General features: G+C 44.8%; 1 protein-coding gene across 1 annotated transcript in view; it reads left to right on the top strand.

Moving 5' to 3' along the window:
• The window catches only part of LOC122798400, a 99,810-nt gene extending 78,881 nt beyond the window's left edge, over positions 1-20,929 (top strand). Inside the window, exon 2 of the mRNA XM_044067307.1 lies at positions 17,503-20,929. Coding sequence (XP_043923242.1) covers positions 17,520-18,833 — 1,314 coding nt within the window. The 5' untranslated portion in view covers positions 17,503-17,519 and the 3' untranslated portion in view covers positions 18,834-20,929. The remainder of the gene's footprint in view (positions 1-17,502) is intronic.
• Positions 20,930-21,156: the final 227 nt, after the last annotated feature.

Below are 21,156 nucleotides of genomic sequence, written 5' to 3'. Positions count from 1 at the left end.
AAGCTTCAAGACACATTCATTAACTATTTCAGATCATGCACCAATAAAAACTAAGATCAAGATGCAGGGTAATGAAGTAAAGTTAGCAGTGGTGTTTTCCCATCTACCTATTAAAAAGAGAGGAATTTAAGGATTGGGTACTGGAAATTATTCGGGAGTTGTTAGGGAAGATAGAAATATCTTCAGTAATTATTTGTAGTGAGTGGGATAAATTGAAAATGGAATTTAAAAACTGTAATGAGAAAAGAGAAAAAGATATGGCTAAGACATGATAGGAATTACTTTGAGGGCTTGACAAAAGTTACAGTTGTTGTTGTCTTTCGACTTTTCCCGGTTAGGGGTCGCCTCAGTGGAACTCCGGTCCGCTAATGATTGGCAGTGGATTTTCACGAACGCCGAGGTGCCAGCTCGACATTCAGCCTTCAACTAAGGCACGCCCATTTACACACGTCTTTCAAACCCACCCAACCGCGGGGAGGACATGCAGACTCCACACACAAGACACTCCCCGCACTGCAGCCGAGAATTGAACAGGAGAACCTCTTGCTGTGAGGCAACAACGCTACCGCTGCACCACCGTGGATTTTTGCTTGACAAAAGTTACAGTATTGTAGAAAAAAGGAGAGTTTCACAGAATAAGAAGAGGCACAAATGCAGAGTGCCAAGGAGAAAATAAAGGAGTATCTGGATAATATCTATAAATTTAAAAAGATTGTTACTAAGCAACTATATTTTGATAATAGCTTCAGTGCACAAAAACTTTTAGCACAATGTCTTGGACAGCAGAAAGTAGAAAGGGCTGTTAACAGACTTGGGAAGACTATAACAAGACAAATAGCCAGAGATCCTGTAGAGGCTTTAGAGGTATTTTGTCAATGTTATGAAAATTTGTATAAAACAGAGAAATGTGGAATTCAAGAAAGACTATAACTGGAAAAAAATTATGGAAAACTTATGTCAAGGTTGGAGGTAGATGAGGCTCAACAACCATCAGCTAACATGGAAGAGAATGAGATAAAAACAGTTGTGTATAATCAGTCTTCAGGAGAGTCTCTAGAAACAGGTGGTATTCCTGTTGAAGTTTGGAGGGAAGAAAGTGGTAAAGATCTGGAAGATTTTATTTAATGGTATTTTAAAAGGAAGGGAAGCACCCACATGTTGGAAGAAAGATTTGGTAGCTGTATTGCCTAAAGATGGTAAAGACCAGTCAGACCCAGCTTCATAAAGACTCATTTCAATTTTAAACCATGGTTATGAAGTGTGTATGTCAATGCTAGCTAAAAGAATGGCAAAGGTGTTGTAAAATTGATATAGATCAAGTGGATTTGTGGAGGGGATGCAAACAACATTAATAGAACAATGATGATTCAGAGAGAAGCAGAATGGGTCTTGATATTTATGAGTAGGGCAATGGAAACATTTGTGTTCTCAGAAACAATAAGGTCAGTTAGGAGGATATGTGAAGAATCAGAGGCAAGAATAGTGTGTGAGGGTTCCTATCTGATAAGTTCTGTCTGAACAGAGGAACCAGCCACTGTGTCCTCTTTTCCCCTAATTGCTTTATATTTAAAGCCATTGGCAAAGAAAATAAGGGATTCAGAAATGCAGGTGTATAATTGGTATGGTAATCAAGAAAAGTTCTCTCTATTTACAGGTGATAATATTTGAACCTGATAAGTCCAGAAAAGGACATTATTATTGGGGAACATTTTGAAATGGTTTCACTTCTTTTGGAGTTGTAAAATTAAAATAATAAAACAAAGGCTATAGCTGTAAATTATGTACCCACACATGAATCGGCTCAAAGAAAAGGAAAGAAGTAACTGGAAAGGTATGCTATGGGAGTGTATTGAGTTGGCAGATTTTAAAAATTCCCTACAGAGTTCTTTATCAGAAATATTGGGTGAGCAAATTGCTGTAACTGATGAAATGATTTTTTTTTTTCAGTCTGGAGTACGGAATCTGAATTGCATAGACATAGAAAGGCCTTATTAAGTTTAATTCGGTTAGCTGCAAAAAATGCAATTACTAGAAAAAGAAAATCAACGTCCTAAAACAACTGTATTTGAAGTACTGAATATTATAAAAGAGTTAAAAGAACTGGAAGAGAGACGTTTACACAAAAAAATGAGCATATTTCATAGAAATAGACATTGTGAGACCAGTGCTGCAGAGTAATGTTCAGGAGAAGCAATGAGGTTTAAGAGAAGGTATGACTTCAGCAATCTCTGATGATAGTTATACAGAAAATAAGGTGTGTGATATTTAATATATGTAAATGAAAAAATGCTAATATGGTTTGTTTTCTTTTCTGTTAATGTATGTTTGCCAGTGTCTTAAGTGGTAATTTAATAAAGATGTTTAAAAAAGTAGTACTTGTGCCTGGTTCTGCATGCTGCTGGTCTAGATGTTTAACATACATATATATATATATATATATATATATATATATATATATATATATATATATATATATATTTAATTTTCATTAGAAGTTTATTCTGTGTTGTTAATGTTGACACATTTTAAATTGCTTGTGTTTGTGCAGCTTTGATGGTTGTGACAAAACAATTCCTGTCAATAACAGCTGCTGCTGCCTATGACAGTCTTGTTGATGAGCAGAATTAATAATTTCTGTACGTGTGGCTGCAAGCTAGGGTGATTTTACAACCTTTTTAATTAATGGAGATGAACCTTCACAAATCCTTTTCAGCTTAGTTTAATCCTCTAAGCCATTGGGAAGTTTTGCAGCACAGCTGTTTATCTACCTTGTACATCTGCATTAGCAAAGCAGAAGTGCTTTCCCACTGTTAAAAATGAGGGTAATAGGGTATTTTTGTGTTGCACGAGTGTCCTTTTGGAAGAAAATATGCTAGAATGTAGTGCCCATTTCTTAAATTACAGTCCTGTTGAATCCCAACCAACCATTGGTTTCACGGAGACCAGTTCCTTTTTCAGCATAGTTTGAGTTTTGACCAGTTTCTTCCTTTCTTTAACATATTTGATTCTGTTATGAGATTCAAAAAATGCTTTATTCATCGTGAGGACTGAGGTGACAGTGTATAGAATGATAAATGTTAATGTAGAAAAGAGTCTCTGGATAGTAGGGCTGAAAAACATTTTTGGTCTCATTGCCACAGTATGTACCAAAACTTGTTCAGTCACAGCCAGAAGAGCGAATAGGCAAATTGCCAACATGCTTTTTTATGTCCCCAATTGCCCATGCAGTATGTTAAGTCCTATGTGCATTCCTAGCTAATGCAACTAACTCAGAGGTTGCCAGTTATTGGTGTAAATTACACAGATTGTCATAACTTGTTTGTTCATTGTTTAAATCCCACTCAAGCATGGTTTTATGCGTATAGGTTTGATAAAGTGACCAGACAGCATTATGAAGGATGAAATACTGCTTTGCCACACATTACCTTGTTGGTATATTTTGTTTATAAAGGGGTATGGATTAGTTGGGAAGTGAAATGGTGTACATGGGGTCAGCACAGTGGCGCCTCACAGCAAGAGGTTCATGGTTTGATTCTTGGCTAATATGGCTTCTGTGAGGAGTTTGCATGTCCTCCCCATGTTTGTGTCAGTTTCCTCCCACATTTCAAAGACATACAGTAGGTAGATTGGACACTCTAAATTGGCTATAGGTGTGTGTGTGCATGTGACTTTATGGAAGAACAACCATGGCAAGGCTAGCTTACCGGGTGGTGTGAACCTACGCTGTTGATTGTCACTGTTGAAGTGCACCCCGACCTCATGTGCAAAAATGGGGAAAAAGGGTATTGGGTGGATGACATGGTGTCCTTGCTACTGTTAAAATTAAATATGTGTCACTTACTGTTCTGGAGGCATGTCTAAGGACTGTCCTAAATCTTTGAGCCCTACCTGTGGTTAAGGTGTCTGCCTCACAGCTCCAGAGTTCTGTCATGGCCCCTGTGTTTTTTGTGAAGTTTTCATATTCTTTGTGACTGTCTGGTTTCTCCCAGCTCCCAGAACATGTTAGTTGAATGGCAGTTTTCACCTGTCTATACTAACTGTATTTAACCTTGTGGCTTAGGTTATGGCTCAGTCTGTTAAGTATGTTGCACAGACATACATGGAGGAATTTGTGCTCCTCCCTGATTATGGTACTGGAGTGGAGAAACAAAAAATCTGAAGTAGGAGATTCATTTGTCTGCAACCTGTGGGTTATGGATCCGATATCGGATCTGAACCGGCATGGTTTTCCAGCTATGGATCCGAGCTCTCAGCTCCTCCCCTCACCCATAATGCCCTGCTCTCCCTACATGACCTCAGTTCTAGTTTGCCGCGCTGGTGACCAGATTGGAATTCAGAGCTCTTCAGCTAAGTGGTTGTTTTTTCACTTTAAAGTCTTAAATTTGATATTTTTTTTAGTTAGCTCTGTGTGAAAGTTGTAGGTTCCCATCCTTATAGCTTAAAGTTTTTAAGTTTTAATAACTTTTATAACTTTAGTTATCCCTCCCCTCGCTGGTGCGTAGTGTGTGTTTGGGCCTGTGTTTGCTTGGCTAGTTAGCCCTTATTATTGTTTTATTTTTCAAAAAAAAAAAAGGGTGGTAGTAGTAGTGTCCTTAGGATGTCTGACCCCCCTAAGGCTTTCTTCTCGAAATGCTCCGAGTGTGGCCATAAGCTTTCTCCTGCTGATGGCCACACTCAGTCTCGATGCCTTGGGGTTGAACACCTCACTTCTGGATGTTCCATTTGTGCAGGGTTCAACCCCAGGGCATTGAAGGAGCGGAGGTCGAAGCTGGTCCTGGCGGGTCTTTTGGCCCCGGACTCGGCTTCGGCTTCTGCTCCTTCAGGGTACCGCTTACGGTTCCTCCTCTCCTGCTCCCCTCCTCCACCGGGACTCAACCTCCTCTAGTGGTTTGGAGGAGAGGGAAGCAAGAAAAAGGACCGGAGGGAGAAGCACCATAAGCGGCGGGCCGAGACCTCTGTTTCGCCCCGCCTGCCAAGCTGGCTTTTCCTCCGGCCTCCTTGTCTGCTGGTTCTCCCTCCTCGGCTCCGGTCTCCAGTGTGCTTCTCACCGGGACCTGAGGAGGAGGAGACCCAATCTCCGTTGAGGCTATCGAGGAGGCACTCAAGGCCTACCTCGGTAGCCTCATCGAGATCTACTTACAGTTTATCTGACGCTGATCTGGACCGGATGATGAGAAGGTTCATCCAGGCCCAGATGCAGATGGGAGTGCTCCTGCCTCCCCCCCCTCTGGGGGGGAGCTCGACCCCTTTCTTTAAACCTATAGCTCCTTCTCCGACCCGCTACCCGGGTTCGGAGCGATTGGAGCCGAGCAGCCGAGCGGGGTCGGCGCCGATAGTACTGGGTACTTCGGATCCGACCCTGCCCTCGAGTGCTTCGGATCTGACCTCTCGGAGCCTGGATCCGAGCTTCGGATCCGGGGGGATCAATGCTCCTTCGGCGCCATCGGTGTCGGAGCGCACTGCCCCCTCGGATCCGAGTGCTTCGGTGCCAGCTCCGATCCACTCTTCGGATCCGAGGGGGAGCCGATTATCGGATCCTTTGGTCGAGGTTGGCTCCCCCTCGGCTTTTGATGTAGTGGAGAGGGCCCTGTTGAGGGTTTCCGGACCCCCGGCACTTGCCTCGGCTCCGTCCCGCACTCCATCTGCACTGGGCCAGGCTTCCACCATCCGCCACTGGGACAGCCCGCCTTTGCCCCAAGTTGTTCCTTTGGAACATGACACCGCCATGAGGGTCCTCGGACAGCCCCCTGAGGATATCCTCGCAAGCATACGTGCAAAAGGAGGCACATAGACTCCCCAGTCTCTCACGGAAGACACGGATTTGGAGGAAGGGGAAGGCTCCCAAGATCACCCCGAGGATGTCTCCTTTGGAGACATCATGGAAATGCTTCTCATAAGGGGTGGTCTGCCCCAAGTCTTCCTCGGACGAGTCCGTGTTCTTGGAGGCATTCGAAGCGGGCCCATCTACCTCTTGGGTGTCCCCTCCTGCCGACCCCCTGGTGGACCTGATTACCACCAGGGCGTGGAAGGAACCGGACACCGTGGAGCCAATCCCAAAAAGGCCAGACCGCATCCTTAGTCCCCTGGCTGACCGTGCCCACTGGAGCAAGGGGCCTCCAGTAGATGCCATGTTGACGGCGGCAGCCACCAAGAGGGAACTTGCTCAGGAGAGTCCCTCAGTCCATCCCCCGAGCAAGGAGTCTCGGATGATGGACCGCTTGGGGAAGCGAATGTTTAGTTCAGCGACCTTTTCAGTGAGGGCACTGAACTATTTGGCACATGTGATTAGGATGCAGCGCGATCTTATTAAAGAATACGCTGCATCCCCCCAGAGTCCATGTCGGAGGAGGACAAACTGTTGCACTCCACCCGTATGGCCACTCTCAGGTCCGTGACTAATGCCTCTATGTGGTTACTGTCCCATGCTACGGAGGGAGCCGCTAGAGCTGCAGGGGCACGCCTAGTTACTAGACGACAGGCCTGGCTCCGCCATTGTGATTTCACGGAGCCCTTCAAGGCGTCATTCGCGAACGCTCCCTTCGATGGTTCTGCCCTTTTTGGCAAAACGGTTCGCGATACTTTGACCCAGAGCGAGAAGGACGGGAAGACGCTGTCTGCCGTCGGAATCCGCTTCTCGGTGCCCCAGAGGTCCTATTCTAGGAACCAAAAGGGCCAAAAGAAGATGTGGTTCCAGAAGTCGCAGCAGTCCCAACCCGCTCCAGAGAACCAGTCCTTCCGTGGCAGAGGAGGACAGGGAGGACGCCGCCCTAGGGGCAGAGGGGCTCCCAGGAACTTCGGGTCCAGAGAACCTTTCTCTGAACGGCCCGCGCAGCAGCCCTGAAGGGTTGCCCGGCTGCTCCACTCTGGAGGCAGTCGGGGCGCTGAGCACCTAGCGGCATGGGAGTCCATAACGTCAGACCGCTGGGTCCTCCGCATCATATCCAGAGGTTACCGCATTCCGTTTCATCACATCCCAAAATTAAAGTCCCTCCCCGACGTTCCACCCGGTCAGTGGGAGGCCGCTTTGGCAGAAATTGGCCATCTGCTGAAGAAAAGAGCCATCCAGCCCGTTCCCCCCAGACCAGATCAGATCAGGGTTCTACTCCAGGTTCTTTTTAGTGCCAAAAAAGACGGGGGACCTAAGACCAATTTTAGACCTGTCATTCTTAAACCTGGCAGTTCCCAAGGAGAAGTTCCGAATGGTTACCTTGCAGTCCATTCTCCCCCTTCTGGGAGAAAATCATTGGATGTGCTCTATAGACCTCAAAGACGCGTACTACCACATTCTAATGAACAGACGCTCCAGGAGGTTTCTTCGCTTCCGGCTGGGAGCCATTCACTACCAATTCAGGGTCCTTCCCTTTGGTCTCACCACAGCCCCCAGGGTGTTCACCAAAGTATTAGCAGTGGTAGCAGCCCACCTGAGGCTTCAGGGGGTACAGGTCTTCCCATACCTGGACGACTGGCTCCTTACCGCCCCAACAAGGCATCTACTGTTATTGGCGCGAGACTCCTTTCTCCATCTAGCTCCCCGCCTGGGCATCACGATAAATGCAGAAAAATCCAACCTAGCCCCTACACAGCTCATAGATTTTATATGGGCCAGGTTAGACACGAGACAATTGAGAGCCTTCCTCACGGCGGACAGAGTTCAAAATCTATAGCTCCAGGTGTGGGCCATCCTCCACTCCAGTTCAGTTCCGGCGGAATTGGTCCTGAGGGCTCTAGGGTCCATGGCAGCAGCGATAGCTCTTCTACCTCTCGCCAGGCTCAATATGCGGGTCCTTCAATGGACACTCCTAGTTCAGTGGTCTTATCTTGCTCTCCCTATGCATCATCCCATAGCGATCAGCAAGGCTTGCAAGCGGTCCCTCTTGTGGTGGCTCCACGCCCAAGATCTCCACAGAGGCCGCAACTTTTGTGCTTCTCCCCCTCTTGCCACGGTGACCACGGACGCCTCCCGCCTCGGGTGGGGGGGGGGGCATTTTGCAGGCCGGACGGTCCAAGGCACGTGGAACGATTCAGTGACTTTACTGCATATCAATGTTCTAGAGATGAGAGCAGTGCTCTTAGCGTTGCGAGCACTTCAGGCCTTTCTTCCCTTGGGAACTATTGCGATTCAGTCGGACAACATGTCTGTCGTCTGGTATATCAACAAACAGGGGGGAACCAGGTCTTACCCTCTTTGTCGAGAAGCCATGAGAGTGTGGGAATGGGCAATCTCCACCAACCGCTTTCTAATCGCAGCGCATATTCCGGGTCGGTCCAACATCCTTGCGGACAAGCTCAGTCGCACCATTCTCTCCCCTTACGAGTGGTCACTCAATGTTCAGGTAGCGAAATGCATCTTCACACGGTAGGGAACTCCTTGTTGCGATCTTTTTGCGTCTCCCTTCAACACCAAGTGCGACAGTTTTTTTGCTCTAATACCTCCGACCTGAGATACCCCAAGAGACACCCTGGTGCATGCTTGGCCCCCCGGTCTTCTTTACGCTTACCCTCGCTTACCCTCCCTTGCCTCTGATGCTCCAAGTTCTTCAGAAAGCCTCCCGGTTGGGGGGAAGAATGATTCTCATTGCCCCATTCTGGCCTCGACAGATCTGGTTCCCTTTCCTAAGGTCTCACTCAGTGAATCCACCTTGGATTCTAGATCCCATACCGGATCTGATATCTCACCCGTCCCATCTACCAACCCCGAATCTGGACAACTTGAAGCTAACTGCTTGGCTGCTCCAGATGTTCTTCATCTCACATTGCTGCAGTCCTTACACTTGGGGTATACCGCTGTCCTCGGTCGGCCCAAATACCAAAGTATATGGCTGACGTCGGTCAAGGCGCATTAATCTGACGCCAGGACGTCGGGGTATAAATGCGCATGACCGACGTCATATCCTCAGTCTTTTTTGCCGCGTGGTCCGATGCAGAAGCAACGTTGCGAGTGCGGGTTGGCGTCCTGAGATTTTCCGAAATCGGAGTTTCAGACCGAATCAAAGTTGGCTAAGTACTGCTGGGGAATATTTTGTTTTTTCTTGCCTCAGTATTTTACGGATGTCAGAAAAAGTGAATAACTGTATTTCTTGTGGGAAGCAGATACCACATAGGGATTACCATAACTTGTGTATACCTTGTTTAGGGCCTGAGCACGACGTTGTTGGGTGTCCCTCTTGTGCTAGGTTTAACAAACGTACTATAAAGAGGAGATTAGATTGTGCCAGGTTAGTCTTCGGGAAGCGGTGCAACTACAAAATGCCGTCGGATGCTCCGCCCGCTTCGTCGAAAAAGCGCAAGGACAAAGGAACTAGGCCTAGGTTAGAAGAACCGTCCGTCCCGGACGTTGGTTCTTTAGAAGGCTCGGTAGAGCCGGAGGTTCGGACAGAAGTTTCTTTAGAGTCCCAGGGAGAGACTTTATTATTACAGGAGGTATCCTCTCAGGAGGTAGGCCAGGCTGAAGGGGCTTCTCAGGTAACTGTCCTCCCCTCCCTGCCTAAGGTGGTTAGGCCTTCCCCTACTGTTCCCAAGGCTTCTCCCAGAGGCAGGCCAGGTTTAGCTTCAGCAGGTGTCACTCCTAGTACTTCAGGCCCTGTGCCCAAGAGGCATATGCTTAAGATGGCCGAAGATTTAATTACTCTGATTAGGGGTTCTATGCCCCCTCCTGACAAGAGGCCTAGGGTGGAACCTGACATTGGGAGTTTTGAACAGGATTCTGATGCTTCCGAGTCTTCGGCTGAAGATTTGCAGGAGTTTTCTCCTTATTCTGATTCTGATGTGGATGACACTACTCCTACTGCTTCTCCTCCTGAGGATTTTTCATTCTCAGAGACTCTACATTCTATGAGGGAACATTTTAAATGGGAAGGTCAGGATTTCTCTGATTCCAGGAAAAGACTTAGGGAATTTTTATTCTTACCCCAGCATAGGCCTTTAGCTATTCCTCCTGTTCTTACTGTGGTGGAAGATGTTTTGCAGAGGCTTCTCTTAATCCTGATTCTCTACCTCCTGCTCCTGTTAAGCCGGACAGGTATTATAGGGTGCCTGAAGCTCATAAGTATCTTTTTAAGAGCCCTAGGGCGGACCCAGAGACTGTTTCTCAGGGGCCTAAAGGGGTTAAGGCTTCTGTTGTTAAAAATCCGGTTCCTCCGGATAAAGAGGCAAGGGCTTTGGACAGATGGGGAAAGAAAGTTTATACTTCTTCCACTTTAGCCATGAGGGCTTTGAATTGCCAATTCCACATGCTGAGATATCAAAACTATCTTCTTTCACAATTAAAGTCTAAGGTAGATGCTCTGGCAGAAGGTATTGAATGTAAGGAGTTACAAGATCTAGTACATGTTTCAGAACAGGTGGGTAAACATTCCTTACAATGTGGTTTTGATGCTGTACAGGCCTCTTCGAGGGTGGCTGCCACCGGTTCTGTTCTCGCAGAGCACGCCTGGCTAAGGGATCAGAATTTAGCTGAGCATGTTAAGACAAGGATCTTGGATGCTCCTTTGCAATCTGATGTGTTGTTTGGTTCTCCTGTTGAAGCAGTTTTAAAGAAAATGGAAGACAAAGCTAAGTCTATGCACACTGTTAAAGATTTTTTACAGGTTCAGCCTCCAAAGTTTAGTAGAAATTGGCCAACCAAGGGGTGGACATATCCTTCTTATGATTCCCAGTCTAGGGGTAGGTCTAGGCGTGGTAGGGGCAGAGCTCAGGGCTCTTTTAGATCTAGAACAGGGGTTCACCTGCACAGTCTTCGGTGAGGGCAGGGGTCAGCCCTTTCAGAACAGACCCAATGACCTACCTTTCAACTGCCAGAACCTTCCGCCTTGGCAGCACCTTTGGGAGGAAGACTGGCACTTTTCAAGGAAAACTGGAGTTTAATTACCCAAGACAGATGGGTTTTGGATATCATTCACCACGGTTACAGGTTTTATTTCCATACCTTGCCCCTTTCAAAGGCATGCCAGACATTCCTCCTCAACACAGACTAGAAGCTTACCGCAAATTTCTCTGTTACTCCAGATAGGGGCCATACAACCGTGCCTATGCCAGAAAGGGGCCTAGGATTTTATTCTCGCCTATTCCTAGTGCCAAAAAAGGGGAACACGTGGAGACCAATTTTGGATTTGTCTATCCTCAACACCTTTCTGGACATACCCAAGTTCAAGATGCTGACATTACAACAGCTTTTACCTCTGCTGGGCAAAGATCACTGGATGGTAACTTTGGATCTCAAGGAGGCCTATCTTCATGTTCCTATCACACTAAGTTGCAGGAAATATCTGCGTTTTCGAGCTGGAAATTCTCATTATCAGTTCTCTGCATTGCCCTTTGGCTTATCTACTGCCCAGAGTATTCACAAAAGTTCTGGCTCCAGTGATAGCTTTCTTCAGATTGAGAGGAATACAGATCTACCCTTATTTGGACGATTGCCTGATTCTGGCTCAAGGAAGGATGAGCTTCTTCAGCATTTGAAATATGTGATAGCAGTGCTAAGATGCCTGGGGTATTCTGTGAACGAAACAAAGTCCAGTCTAGTACCCTCTCAAGACATGTGCTTTCTGGGTGTGAGACTGAATACAGCAACCCAGATGGCTTTTTGACCCGGACAAACAAAATAATCTTTCCCTTTCCCCATAACTCTGCAAATGACTGCCTGGAACTTTACATAACAGCAACTAACCCAGATTTATCCCAAAGGGTTAAAGACATTATCCTTGAGGCCCGCAGACCTTCAACAAGAAGGAACTATGCAGGAAAATGGAAAAGGTTTGTCATTTGGAGTACTGAAAGAGGAAAAGATGTGTCAAAGATAGATATTGCTAACATCCTGGAGTACTTGGCAGAGCTTCTCCATACAGGCCTGTCCTATTCCTCCATCAAGATACATGCATCAGCTATTTCTGCAGAATACAGCTCGATCCCCTGTCTTCTCACATCCTCTACTCAGGCAGTTCCTCAGAGGAATCAAGAATGTAAAACCTCCTAGGAAACCACCATTACCAGCATGGGACTTGAACTTTGTGCTAGAAAAATTGACACTCCCTCCATTTGAACCAGCAGCAACAGCAGATCTTCAACACCTATCCTGGAAAACTGCTTTCCTACTGGCAATTACTTCAGCAAGAAGGGTTTCGGAACTACAGGCCTTAATGGCAGTACAACCCTTCCTAATCCTCCATCAAGATAGAGTGTCCATGAGAACTAATCCTACATTTATGCCTAAGGTGGTATCCAGAGTGTCTCTAAGCCAGACAATCCACCTACCTACCTTCTTTCCCAATCCACAGAACAGGGGGGAAAGACTGCTGCATACCTTGGATGTACATAGACAGTTGCGCTACTACCTGGACAGAACCAAGGGCAATAGAAAAACTGACCAGCTTCTAGTAGCTTATGCAACAGGAAGGGAAGGAAAAGCAATTTCCAAACAGACAATCTCCAAGTGGATAGGAAATTGCATAAGATTCTGTTACTCCTACCATGGAAAGCAAATTCCACAGAACATAAGACCTCACTCTACAAGGGCTACAGCCACTACCACAGCTTTCTTACGAGGAGTGGCTACCAAGGACATTATTGAGGCGGCTACTTGGACCTCCGTGCATACATTTGCCAAGCATTACAACTTACCTCTATACTCTAGATCCCGAGCAGGGTTTGCCACTGCCGTGTGCAAGGGATCCTAACTACACCATAATTCTTCTTCCACCTCCCTAGTTTGGCTATGGTATTCTACCCATTTGTTAGGACTGCAGATGCATCCTTGAAGGACATAGTACAGTTTTGTACCTACCATAAATGTAGATGTCTGAACAGGATAGCATCTGTAGTCAGGATTACCCACCCTCCTTCCCCTCTGTGGTACTCCTAGGGTATTTACCCTCCTAATAGCTAGCTAGGGGGGGATCTCTTATGGTGTATTTGTTTGTATATATGTACATACATGCTTATTTTTTGTGTTTGCCTACTATTTTTTTTGGAAACATTGGCATTTACCCAAAATTTAGTTTTCCAAGAGGGCAACTGGCATCTGGGGCAAGAAACACTGAGGAAAATGGCGTCGGCTAATGCCTTTATACCCGAAGACCAGCAGAGATGACGTCGGGTGAAGTGCGACACCAGCCGAGGCCAGACCCAGACTTTGGAATCTGGCCGACCGAAGGGCTGCCTGACGACAGGACAACCCATTTGTTAGGACTGCAGATGCTATCCTGTTCGGACATCTACATTTATGGTAGGTACAAAACTGTACTTTCTCTCTATTTACAGGTGATAATATTTGAACCTGATAAGTCCAGAAAAGGACATTATTGTTGGGGAACATTTTGAAACGGTTTCACTTCTTTTGGAGTTGTAAAATTAAAATAATAAAACAAAGGCTATAGCTGTAAATTATGTACCCACACATGAATCGGCTCAAAGAAAAGGAAAGAAGTAACTGGGAAGGTATGCTATGGGAGTGTATTGAGTTGGCAGATTTTAAAAATTCCCTACAGAGTTCTTTATCAGAAATATTGGGTGAGCAAATTGCTGTAACTGATGAAATGATTTTTTTTTCGGTCTGGAGCACGGAATCTGAATTGGCTTAGACATAGAAAGGCCTTATTAAGTTTAATTCGGTTAGCTGCAAAAAATACAATTACTAGAAAAAGAAAATCAAAGTCTAAAACAACTGTATTTGAAGTACTGAATATTATAAAAGAGTTAAAAGAACTGGAAGAGAGATGTTTACACAAAAAAATGAGCAAATTTCATAGAAATAGACATTGTGAGACCAGTGCTGCAGAGTAATGTTCAGGAGAAGCAATGAGGTTTAAGAGAAGGTATGACTTCAGCAATCTCTGATGATAGTTATACAGAAAATAAGGTGTGTGATATTTAATATATGTAAATGAAAAAATGCTAATATGGTTTGTTTTCTTTTCTGTTAATGTATGTTTGCCAGTGTCTTAAGTGGTAATTTAATAAAGGTGTTTAAAAAAGTAGTACTTGTGCCTGGTTCTGCATGCTGCTGGTCTAGATGTTTAACAGATATATATATATATTTAATTTTCATTAGAAGTTTATTCTGTGTTGTTAATGTTGACACATTTTAAATTGCTTGTGTTTGTGCAGCTTTGATGGTTGTGACAAAACAATTCCTGTCAATAACAGCTGCTGCTGCCTATGACAGTCTTGTGGATGAGCAGAATTAACAATTTCTGTACGTGTGGCTGCAAGCTAGGGTGATTTTACAACCCTTTTAATTAATGGAGATGAACCTTCACAAATCCGTTTCAGCTTAGTTTAATCCTCTAAGCCATTGGGAAGTTTTGCAGCACAGCTGTTTATCTACCTTGTACATCTGCATTAGCAAAGCAGAAGTGCTTTCCCACTGTTAAAAATGAGGGTATAGGGTATTCTTGTGTTGCACGAGTGTCCTTTTGGAAGAAAATATGCTAGAATGTAGTGCCCATTTCTTAAATTACAGTCCTGTTGAATCCCAACCAACCAACCATTGGTTTCACGGAGACCAGTTCCTTTTTCAGCATAGTTTGAGTTTTGACCAGTTTCTTCCTTTCTTTAACATATTTGATTCTGTTATGAGATTCAAAAAATGCTTTATTCATCGTGAGGACTGAGGTGACAGTGTATAGAATGATAAATGTTAATGTAGAAAAGAGTCTCTGGATAGTAGGGCTGAAAAACATTATTGGTCTCATTGCCACAGTATGTACCAAAACTTGTTCAGTCACAGCCAGAAGAGCGAATAGGCAAATTGCCAACATGCTTTTTTATGTCCCCCATTGCCCATGCAGTATGTTAAGTCCTATGTGCATTCCTAGCTAATGCAACTAACTCAGAGGTTGCCAGTTATTGGTGTAAATTACACAGATTATCATAACTTGTTCATAGGTTCATACTAGGCTATCTGCCCTAGGGCATTTATAAGCCTAGCCAGAGTGTGTGTGGCTTTCACCACCCCTTAGGATGAGAATACTATACCCATTAGTTTGCTGTGCCTCTGTCCAGCAGTGACACAGAGATGATTCTGGTAAACCTACGATCTCCCATCCACTGTCAAGATTTCTCTTGAACAGAATCAGTGAGGGGCTCTGCCTCACATGGACTGGGATTCTGTTCCATAGTGTAGGGAGTCTCTGGGTGATGAATCTGTCCCTCCAGCACATCCTATTTATATCCGTGTTGAAGTTTAAGTCTCTTGCTCTGGGGCTCTGGTGGATTTGGATTTTTGAGGTGGAGCATGTCCATTAATTCGGGTTGGACATGGCCTTGTATGTCAGGCACAGCTCACCTCTGAGCAGACGGTACGCGACTGAATAGAGCTGGCGTTTCTTCAGTCGGGCAGCTATGACATATGTTTGAGCCTTTATCCTTTTGGTGAGGAACTTTTGGGGTCTTTCCAACTGCTGCAGGTGTCGGGTAAGGTACATTCCGAATGGGGCGTTGTACTGAATCATTGGTCTGATAAGTGAAGAGTACAGGGGTACAATGACCTCTCCTGATCTGGATGTGAATCCCTTCATGATCAGGTGGGCAATGTAGAAGGTCTTCCTAACCACTTTGGCAATGTGAGTGTCAAAAGAGAGGTTACTGTCAAATTGGGTCCCCAGGTCCCTGATAACTTCTTCCGTGTTTAATGGATTACCACCTATGTGGTAATTAGGGGTTACCTTGTTTTTCCTAAAGGGTATGACTATACATTTTTTGGCATTTAGCTTAAGGCCATGGCTCTGGCACCAGTTATCCATTTCTATGAGGCCTCTCTGGAGGATGTCTGTGTCTGATGGAGTGTCAATTATGGTGCCCAGTTTGCAGTCATCTGCAACTTTTGTCAGCCACAATCCCCCTATGTTTGCCTGCACTTCAGACAAATAAATGCCGAACAAGAGGGGGCCCAGGACTGAGCCCTGTGGGACACCGGCCGTGACCGGCTTAGAGTCTGACATGGCACCAGCAACTCTAACCCTGTGGGTTCTGTCCTTGAGCCAGTTTGCAACCCATCTTGTGACATATGGGTTTACATCTAAGCTGGTGAGCTTTTCTATGATGCCCGAGTGGGGTATTGTGTCGAACGCTTTTGCTAGGTCAAGGTAGGCTGTGTGAACTGCCTTACCCTCATCAATGGCCTTAGTGACTGTTTCGAAAAAGTCGACCAAGTTCAAGAGGCAGGATCTGCCCTTGACAAAGCCAAATTGGGTAGGATCCAGTGTCTGTAGGTCCCCAATGTCTTTATTTATGAGTTCCATTATGATCCTCTCCATAGCCTTGCAAACAAGGCTCGTCAAGCTTATGGGGCGGTAATTTCCAGGGTCCGTAGAACCACCGCCTTTGTGGAGTGGGACCACAGTTGTTCATTGTTTAAATCCCACTCAAGCATGGTTTTATGCGTATAGGTTTGATAAAGTGACCAGACAGCATTATGAAGGATGAAATGCTGCTTTGCCACACATTACCTTGTTGGCATATTTTGTTTATAAAGGGGTATGGATTAGTTGGGAAGTGAAGTGGTGTACATGGGGTCAGCACAGTGGCACCTCACAGCAAGAGGTTCATAGTTTGATTCTTGGCTAATATGGCTTCTGTGAGGAGTTTGCATGTCCTCCCCATGTTTGTGTCAGTTTCCTCCCACATTTCAAAGACATACAGTAGGTAGATTGGACACTCTAAATTGGCTATAGGTGTGTGTGTGCATGTGACTTTATGGAAGAACAACCATGGCAAGGCTAGCTTACTGGGTGGTGTGAACCTACGCTGTTGATTGTCACTGTTGAAGTGCACCCCGACCTCATGTGCAAAAATGGGGAAAAAGGGTTTTGGATGGATGACATGGTGTCCTTGCTACTGTTAAAATTAAATATGTGTCACTTACTGTTCTGGAGGCATGTCTAAGGACTGTCCTAAATCTTAGAGCCCTACCTGTGGTTAAGGTGTCTGCCTCACAGCTCCAGAGTTCTGTCATGGCCCCTGTGTTTTTTGTGAAGTTTTCATATTCTTTGTGACTGTCTGGTTTCTCCCAGCTCCCAGAACATGTTAGTTGAATGGCAGTTTTCACCTGTCTATACTAACTGTATTTAACCTTGTGGCTTAGGTTATGGCTCAGTCTGTTAAGTATGTTGTACAGACATACATGGAGGAATTTGTGCTCCTCCCTGATTATGGTACTGGAGTGGAGAAACAAAAATTTCCCACACATCTGTTCTTTTGAACATGTCTTCCTGGAACTGTATACATGTTGGAGGGGAGACACCCTAAATGGTAAACAAAACCACACTGTTAAACGGGACTTGACAAATGTTTACAAGTAAATCAAGAAGCACTGCTGTGTGAGCGTGTGCAAATGTGTAAGTGTGTGCGTGCATATACACACACATATGCACATGCTAGATTTTAACTTATTTTGTATCTTCACTCTGTTCAAGATGCTTAATTGATGCAGATCCCGTGCATGAAATGTTTATATAATTTTATTGACTTTTGTGGTGTAATGGTTGAACCTGTATTTTTATTTTGCAGGAATATTTTCCACATAGATGACTGTGACTCTTTATGCACCATCATACTTCTGTAGAAGATGCATATGGTTAAAGACTTGTGTTCTGTGTTCAGAAGCCTCTCAAAGGCTGGATATAATGCCTCGCAAACGAAGAAGATGCCAATCATCTGTCTGTAACATGGGATCAGAAATTGTGGAACCAGATAATGCCATCTCAACTGACGTGCTTCTGTCTTCAGATCCTTGTACTTCTCCAAATGTAGTTTCCTCAAATTTGGTAGATCTTAAACGGCTAACTTTCTTCCCTTTCAATAGTTTACCAGCAGACTGCCAGCTTCACATTTTCTCCTTTCTCTCAGAAGTGGAGAAATGCAGGGCAGCACTAGTTTGCCAAAGCTGGAGTGTGCTGATGCGCACACCTAGGCTTTGGCGAGTTGCTGACTTTGTGCGTTTAGGGGCTTTCCATTCTGGCATAGATGAGGTCCTTGTGTCAACCCGGGAGTTTGAGAGGTGGAAGGAGTGGGTTTACCAATATGCTTATCATCTTACCTCACGTAGTGCTAGTCTTATGGTACTTCATGCTAGTTTTGACCTCAGTGACCAAAAGAGCAAGTGGAAAGACTTCCTTTTACATTTTTTAGAGGGTATTCACTGTAATGACTTAGAGGTACTAGATCTCAACTGGACCCTAACCTACTTGGAACCCATTGATTTTGGACCACAGGCCAGTATGACAGGAGCAAGTTTAGTCAAAATGGAGCAAATGAAGAGCTTCCAGGTCTTACTGGAGAAGCTGACCCGAAGCTCACCAAAACTCACTAAAATGAAGCTGCCGTTTGATTGGTCCCAGCGTTCTGTGACCTTGCTGAGCCACTTTAAACAACTGTCTACTCTGGAGCTAAAGTACTTTTGGGTTTTTAAAGGTGTCTGTCCTAGCATCATGCGAGAGTTGACAAATTCTTTGCCAAATCTCAAGAACTTGACCCTTCATGTTCTTGTGCCTGTTCGGGACCTGGGTATCTCATATGCACTGGAATCTAGATCTTTGGAATTTTTAGATGTCTCACAGAGCCATGGTTTAGTGTTTGGGTACCTCCATCTGCCTTCATTGAAAGAATTAAGGATAAAAAAGGCGGTCAGAGGCATAATCCTCAACCGCAGGACTCGATTAGCACTTCAGAGCAAGTGGACATGTTTGTACGATTTACTGAAAAAGGGTACTCCAAACTTGCAGTTAATAAATGGAGAAAAACTTCTTCCTCAGTGGCGAGAGTTTGGATACCATGAACTGCATGCAATTTTGTTGCAGTCGTGTTACTGTCTAAAGCATTCGGACACATGGTTACTCTGAAAAGCTTCGGAGTTTCAAAGTTTGGGAAAGCTATTTGGTTTAACAAATGTGTAGTGAAAGCTTCTGAAGCAGTCTTGCTAACACTGCTATTAAAAGAATGCATAGGGTTCAGTCTAAGCATATCTCACAGATAAGCTGTTATATAGGAAAGACCTTTTCCCCTAGTCTGCTACAGAACAATTTAAGAGTCTGTAGTGGGTTAATTTCCAAAGATGCTACTAGTTTTTGTTCAGTAGGATACAGTAACCTTAGAATGTCCTGCATTCTGGCCATGCAACAGCGAACTTAAATATAGTCATCTAGAGTACATTGTAAAAGTTGTGCTATTCTGATTAGGGAGCTTATCTTTTCACTATGGTTATTGTTCAGTTATGAAAGTGAAATGGAGTACTCTGTTTTGGTTAGAAAGTTTCCAGAGTTAATGTAGTTAAATTGATATAGACCATTAACCATTTCCCCATTTCTGATGCATGTATGTAAGAAATTTCTGCTTACATTGCCTTTTTTCAAAAAAAAATATATATAAATGAAAATCATATGTGCAGTATTGCAAAAACTGGTAGCCAAAATAAATAGTTTCTTTTGCGGGGTGGAGGGAGTGGAAGTAGAATAAAAATATTCACATTAATTTCAGTTCATTAGGTTTTGAGGAATGAGTAAACAGAAAGGTAAAATATTGATTGCACTTGATGTCACATCCTCTGAAATGTTTTGATATTTTTGTATTGCATAACTTATTTTTCTTCTAATTATGAAGATGAACTCTTTGAATAAAATGAGTGTGATCAAAAGAAAGGAGCTGGATGTTGAGAGCAAGTTATGTCCACCTTGCTCGTGGTGCTCAGGTTTTCACTAGGGTCACACTGTGTCTGACCATTGTTTGACTTGCAGTCCCGCAGGGAGGAGTCAGTAGCTGAGTAAGTAGAAGGGAGCAGCAGAAGCCGTCTTGCCTATCTTCTTTGGAGGGAATCCCTTCTATGGATCTACTGCTCTACGCCTGGTAATTAATTTCACAACAAAGGGAGATTGACACCCTGCCCCTGTGGTGCATAGTGCTAAAGCCCCGACTCCTGTTTGGCGAGCAGCATGAGCTGGGAAGGGAATGGGCAGAGAGGATGGTGATAAGTGGTCAACATCAGCTCACCCAGTCAGGGGGGCAGCTCATCTCACTGCATTGGTGACACCTGCTAGAGAGCTAGTGAATCAGCTGCAGCAAGAAGCCTGGTTTGTTTACACTGTGTAACTGTGTGCTGCTTAGCTGGGATGTTGCTCATGTGACGTGACATGCATGCATTTGCTGAAAGCAGCAGTTGTGGAGTACACAGGCTGACACAGTGATGTGGACAGGACAGTCTGCAGGGTCGGTAGACAGGCCCACATCACACTAACACAAAACTCAAAGACTTGCATCTTCTGGGTAATGAATGAGCTTGGAGGACTCAGTCCCCAACAGAGGATCAGATAGGTCAGTTGAGTAGAAGGAGGAGGAGTCATTGAGCTGATCTGTGGAATCCAAAAATAAAAAAGTAAAAAGAATCTGATGATTGAAAGGCCCAAACAGATGGAGATGGTAGTATAGGTGCGTATTGAAGTATCCATGTGACATGTAAATGTACAGTGTGTTGCTTTCTTTTGCACATCTTGTGGTAGTGGCAGAGAGCAAGGGCATGTGGAAAATCTCAAAGCGCACCTTAAAGGATCATAGGAGGTTACTAGGCTAATGGCCCTGGGGCCCTTACAAGCCTAGCCAAGAGTGTATCCCCAAAAAGAAACCTCAGTCAGTACCTGTCGCCCCGTCAATGAGGGACGCAGGTGAAACCCCCTGTTAAAAATTTGTCATTTCACATCCACTCTTCAAGGTTGCGTTTGAAGAGGGTCAGCGAGGTACTCTGTTTGACATGTATGGGAAGTTTATTCCAGAGACAAACCTCTCTCTCCATCAGTTTTGTTGATGTCGCATATATGATTCAGGCCTTTCAAGCATGTAATGCACGAGGCGTTAGACTTACAGATATGGAGCATCTCTGGTAGGGCAGGGTCCACGATTGCCTTGTAGGCGAGAGACAGATTACCTCTGAGCAATCTGTACGATACCGAGTAGAGTGATAGTGATTTTAGCCTGTCCACATAGGACAGGTGTTAGAGGCCATGGATTGTCTTTGTCAGGTATTTCTGTGGCCTTTCCAGTTGGTGCAGGTGTTTGAAGAGGTACGTACCAAACGGGGGGTTACACTCAATTATTGGTGTAGGGAGGAGTGTAGAGAGGTAATAACATCTTTTTTTCTGGATGCAACCCCTTTAATTTTGAGATGAACCAGGTAAA

The sequence above is a fragment of the Protopterus annectens genome, chromosome 3.part1 (genome assembly GCF_019279795.1).
Source record: "Protopterus annectens isolate FY-2018-M chromosome 3.part1, PAN1.0, whole genome shotgun sequence".
Classification (NCBI taxonomy): domain Eukaryota; kingdom Metazoa; phylum Chordata; order Ceratodontiformes; family Protopteridae; genus Protopterus; species Protopterus annectens.
The sequence above is the reverse complement of the archived record's forward strand: the minus strand, read 5'-3'. Positions and strand labels throughout refer to the sequence as shown.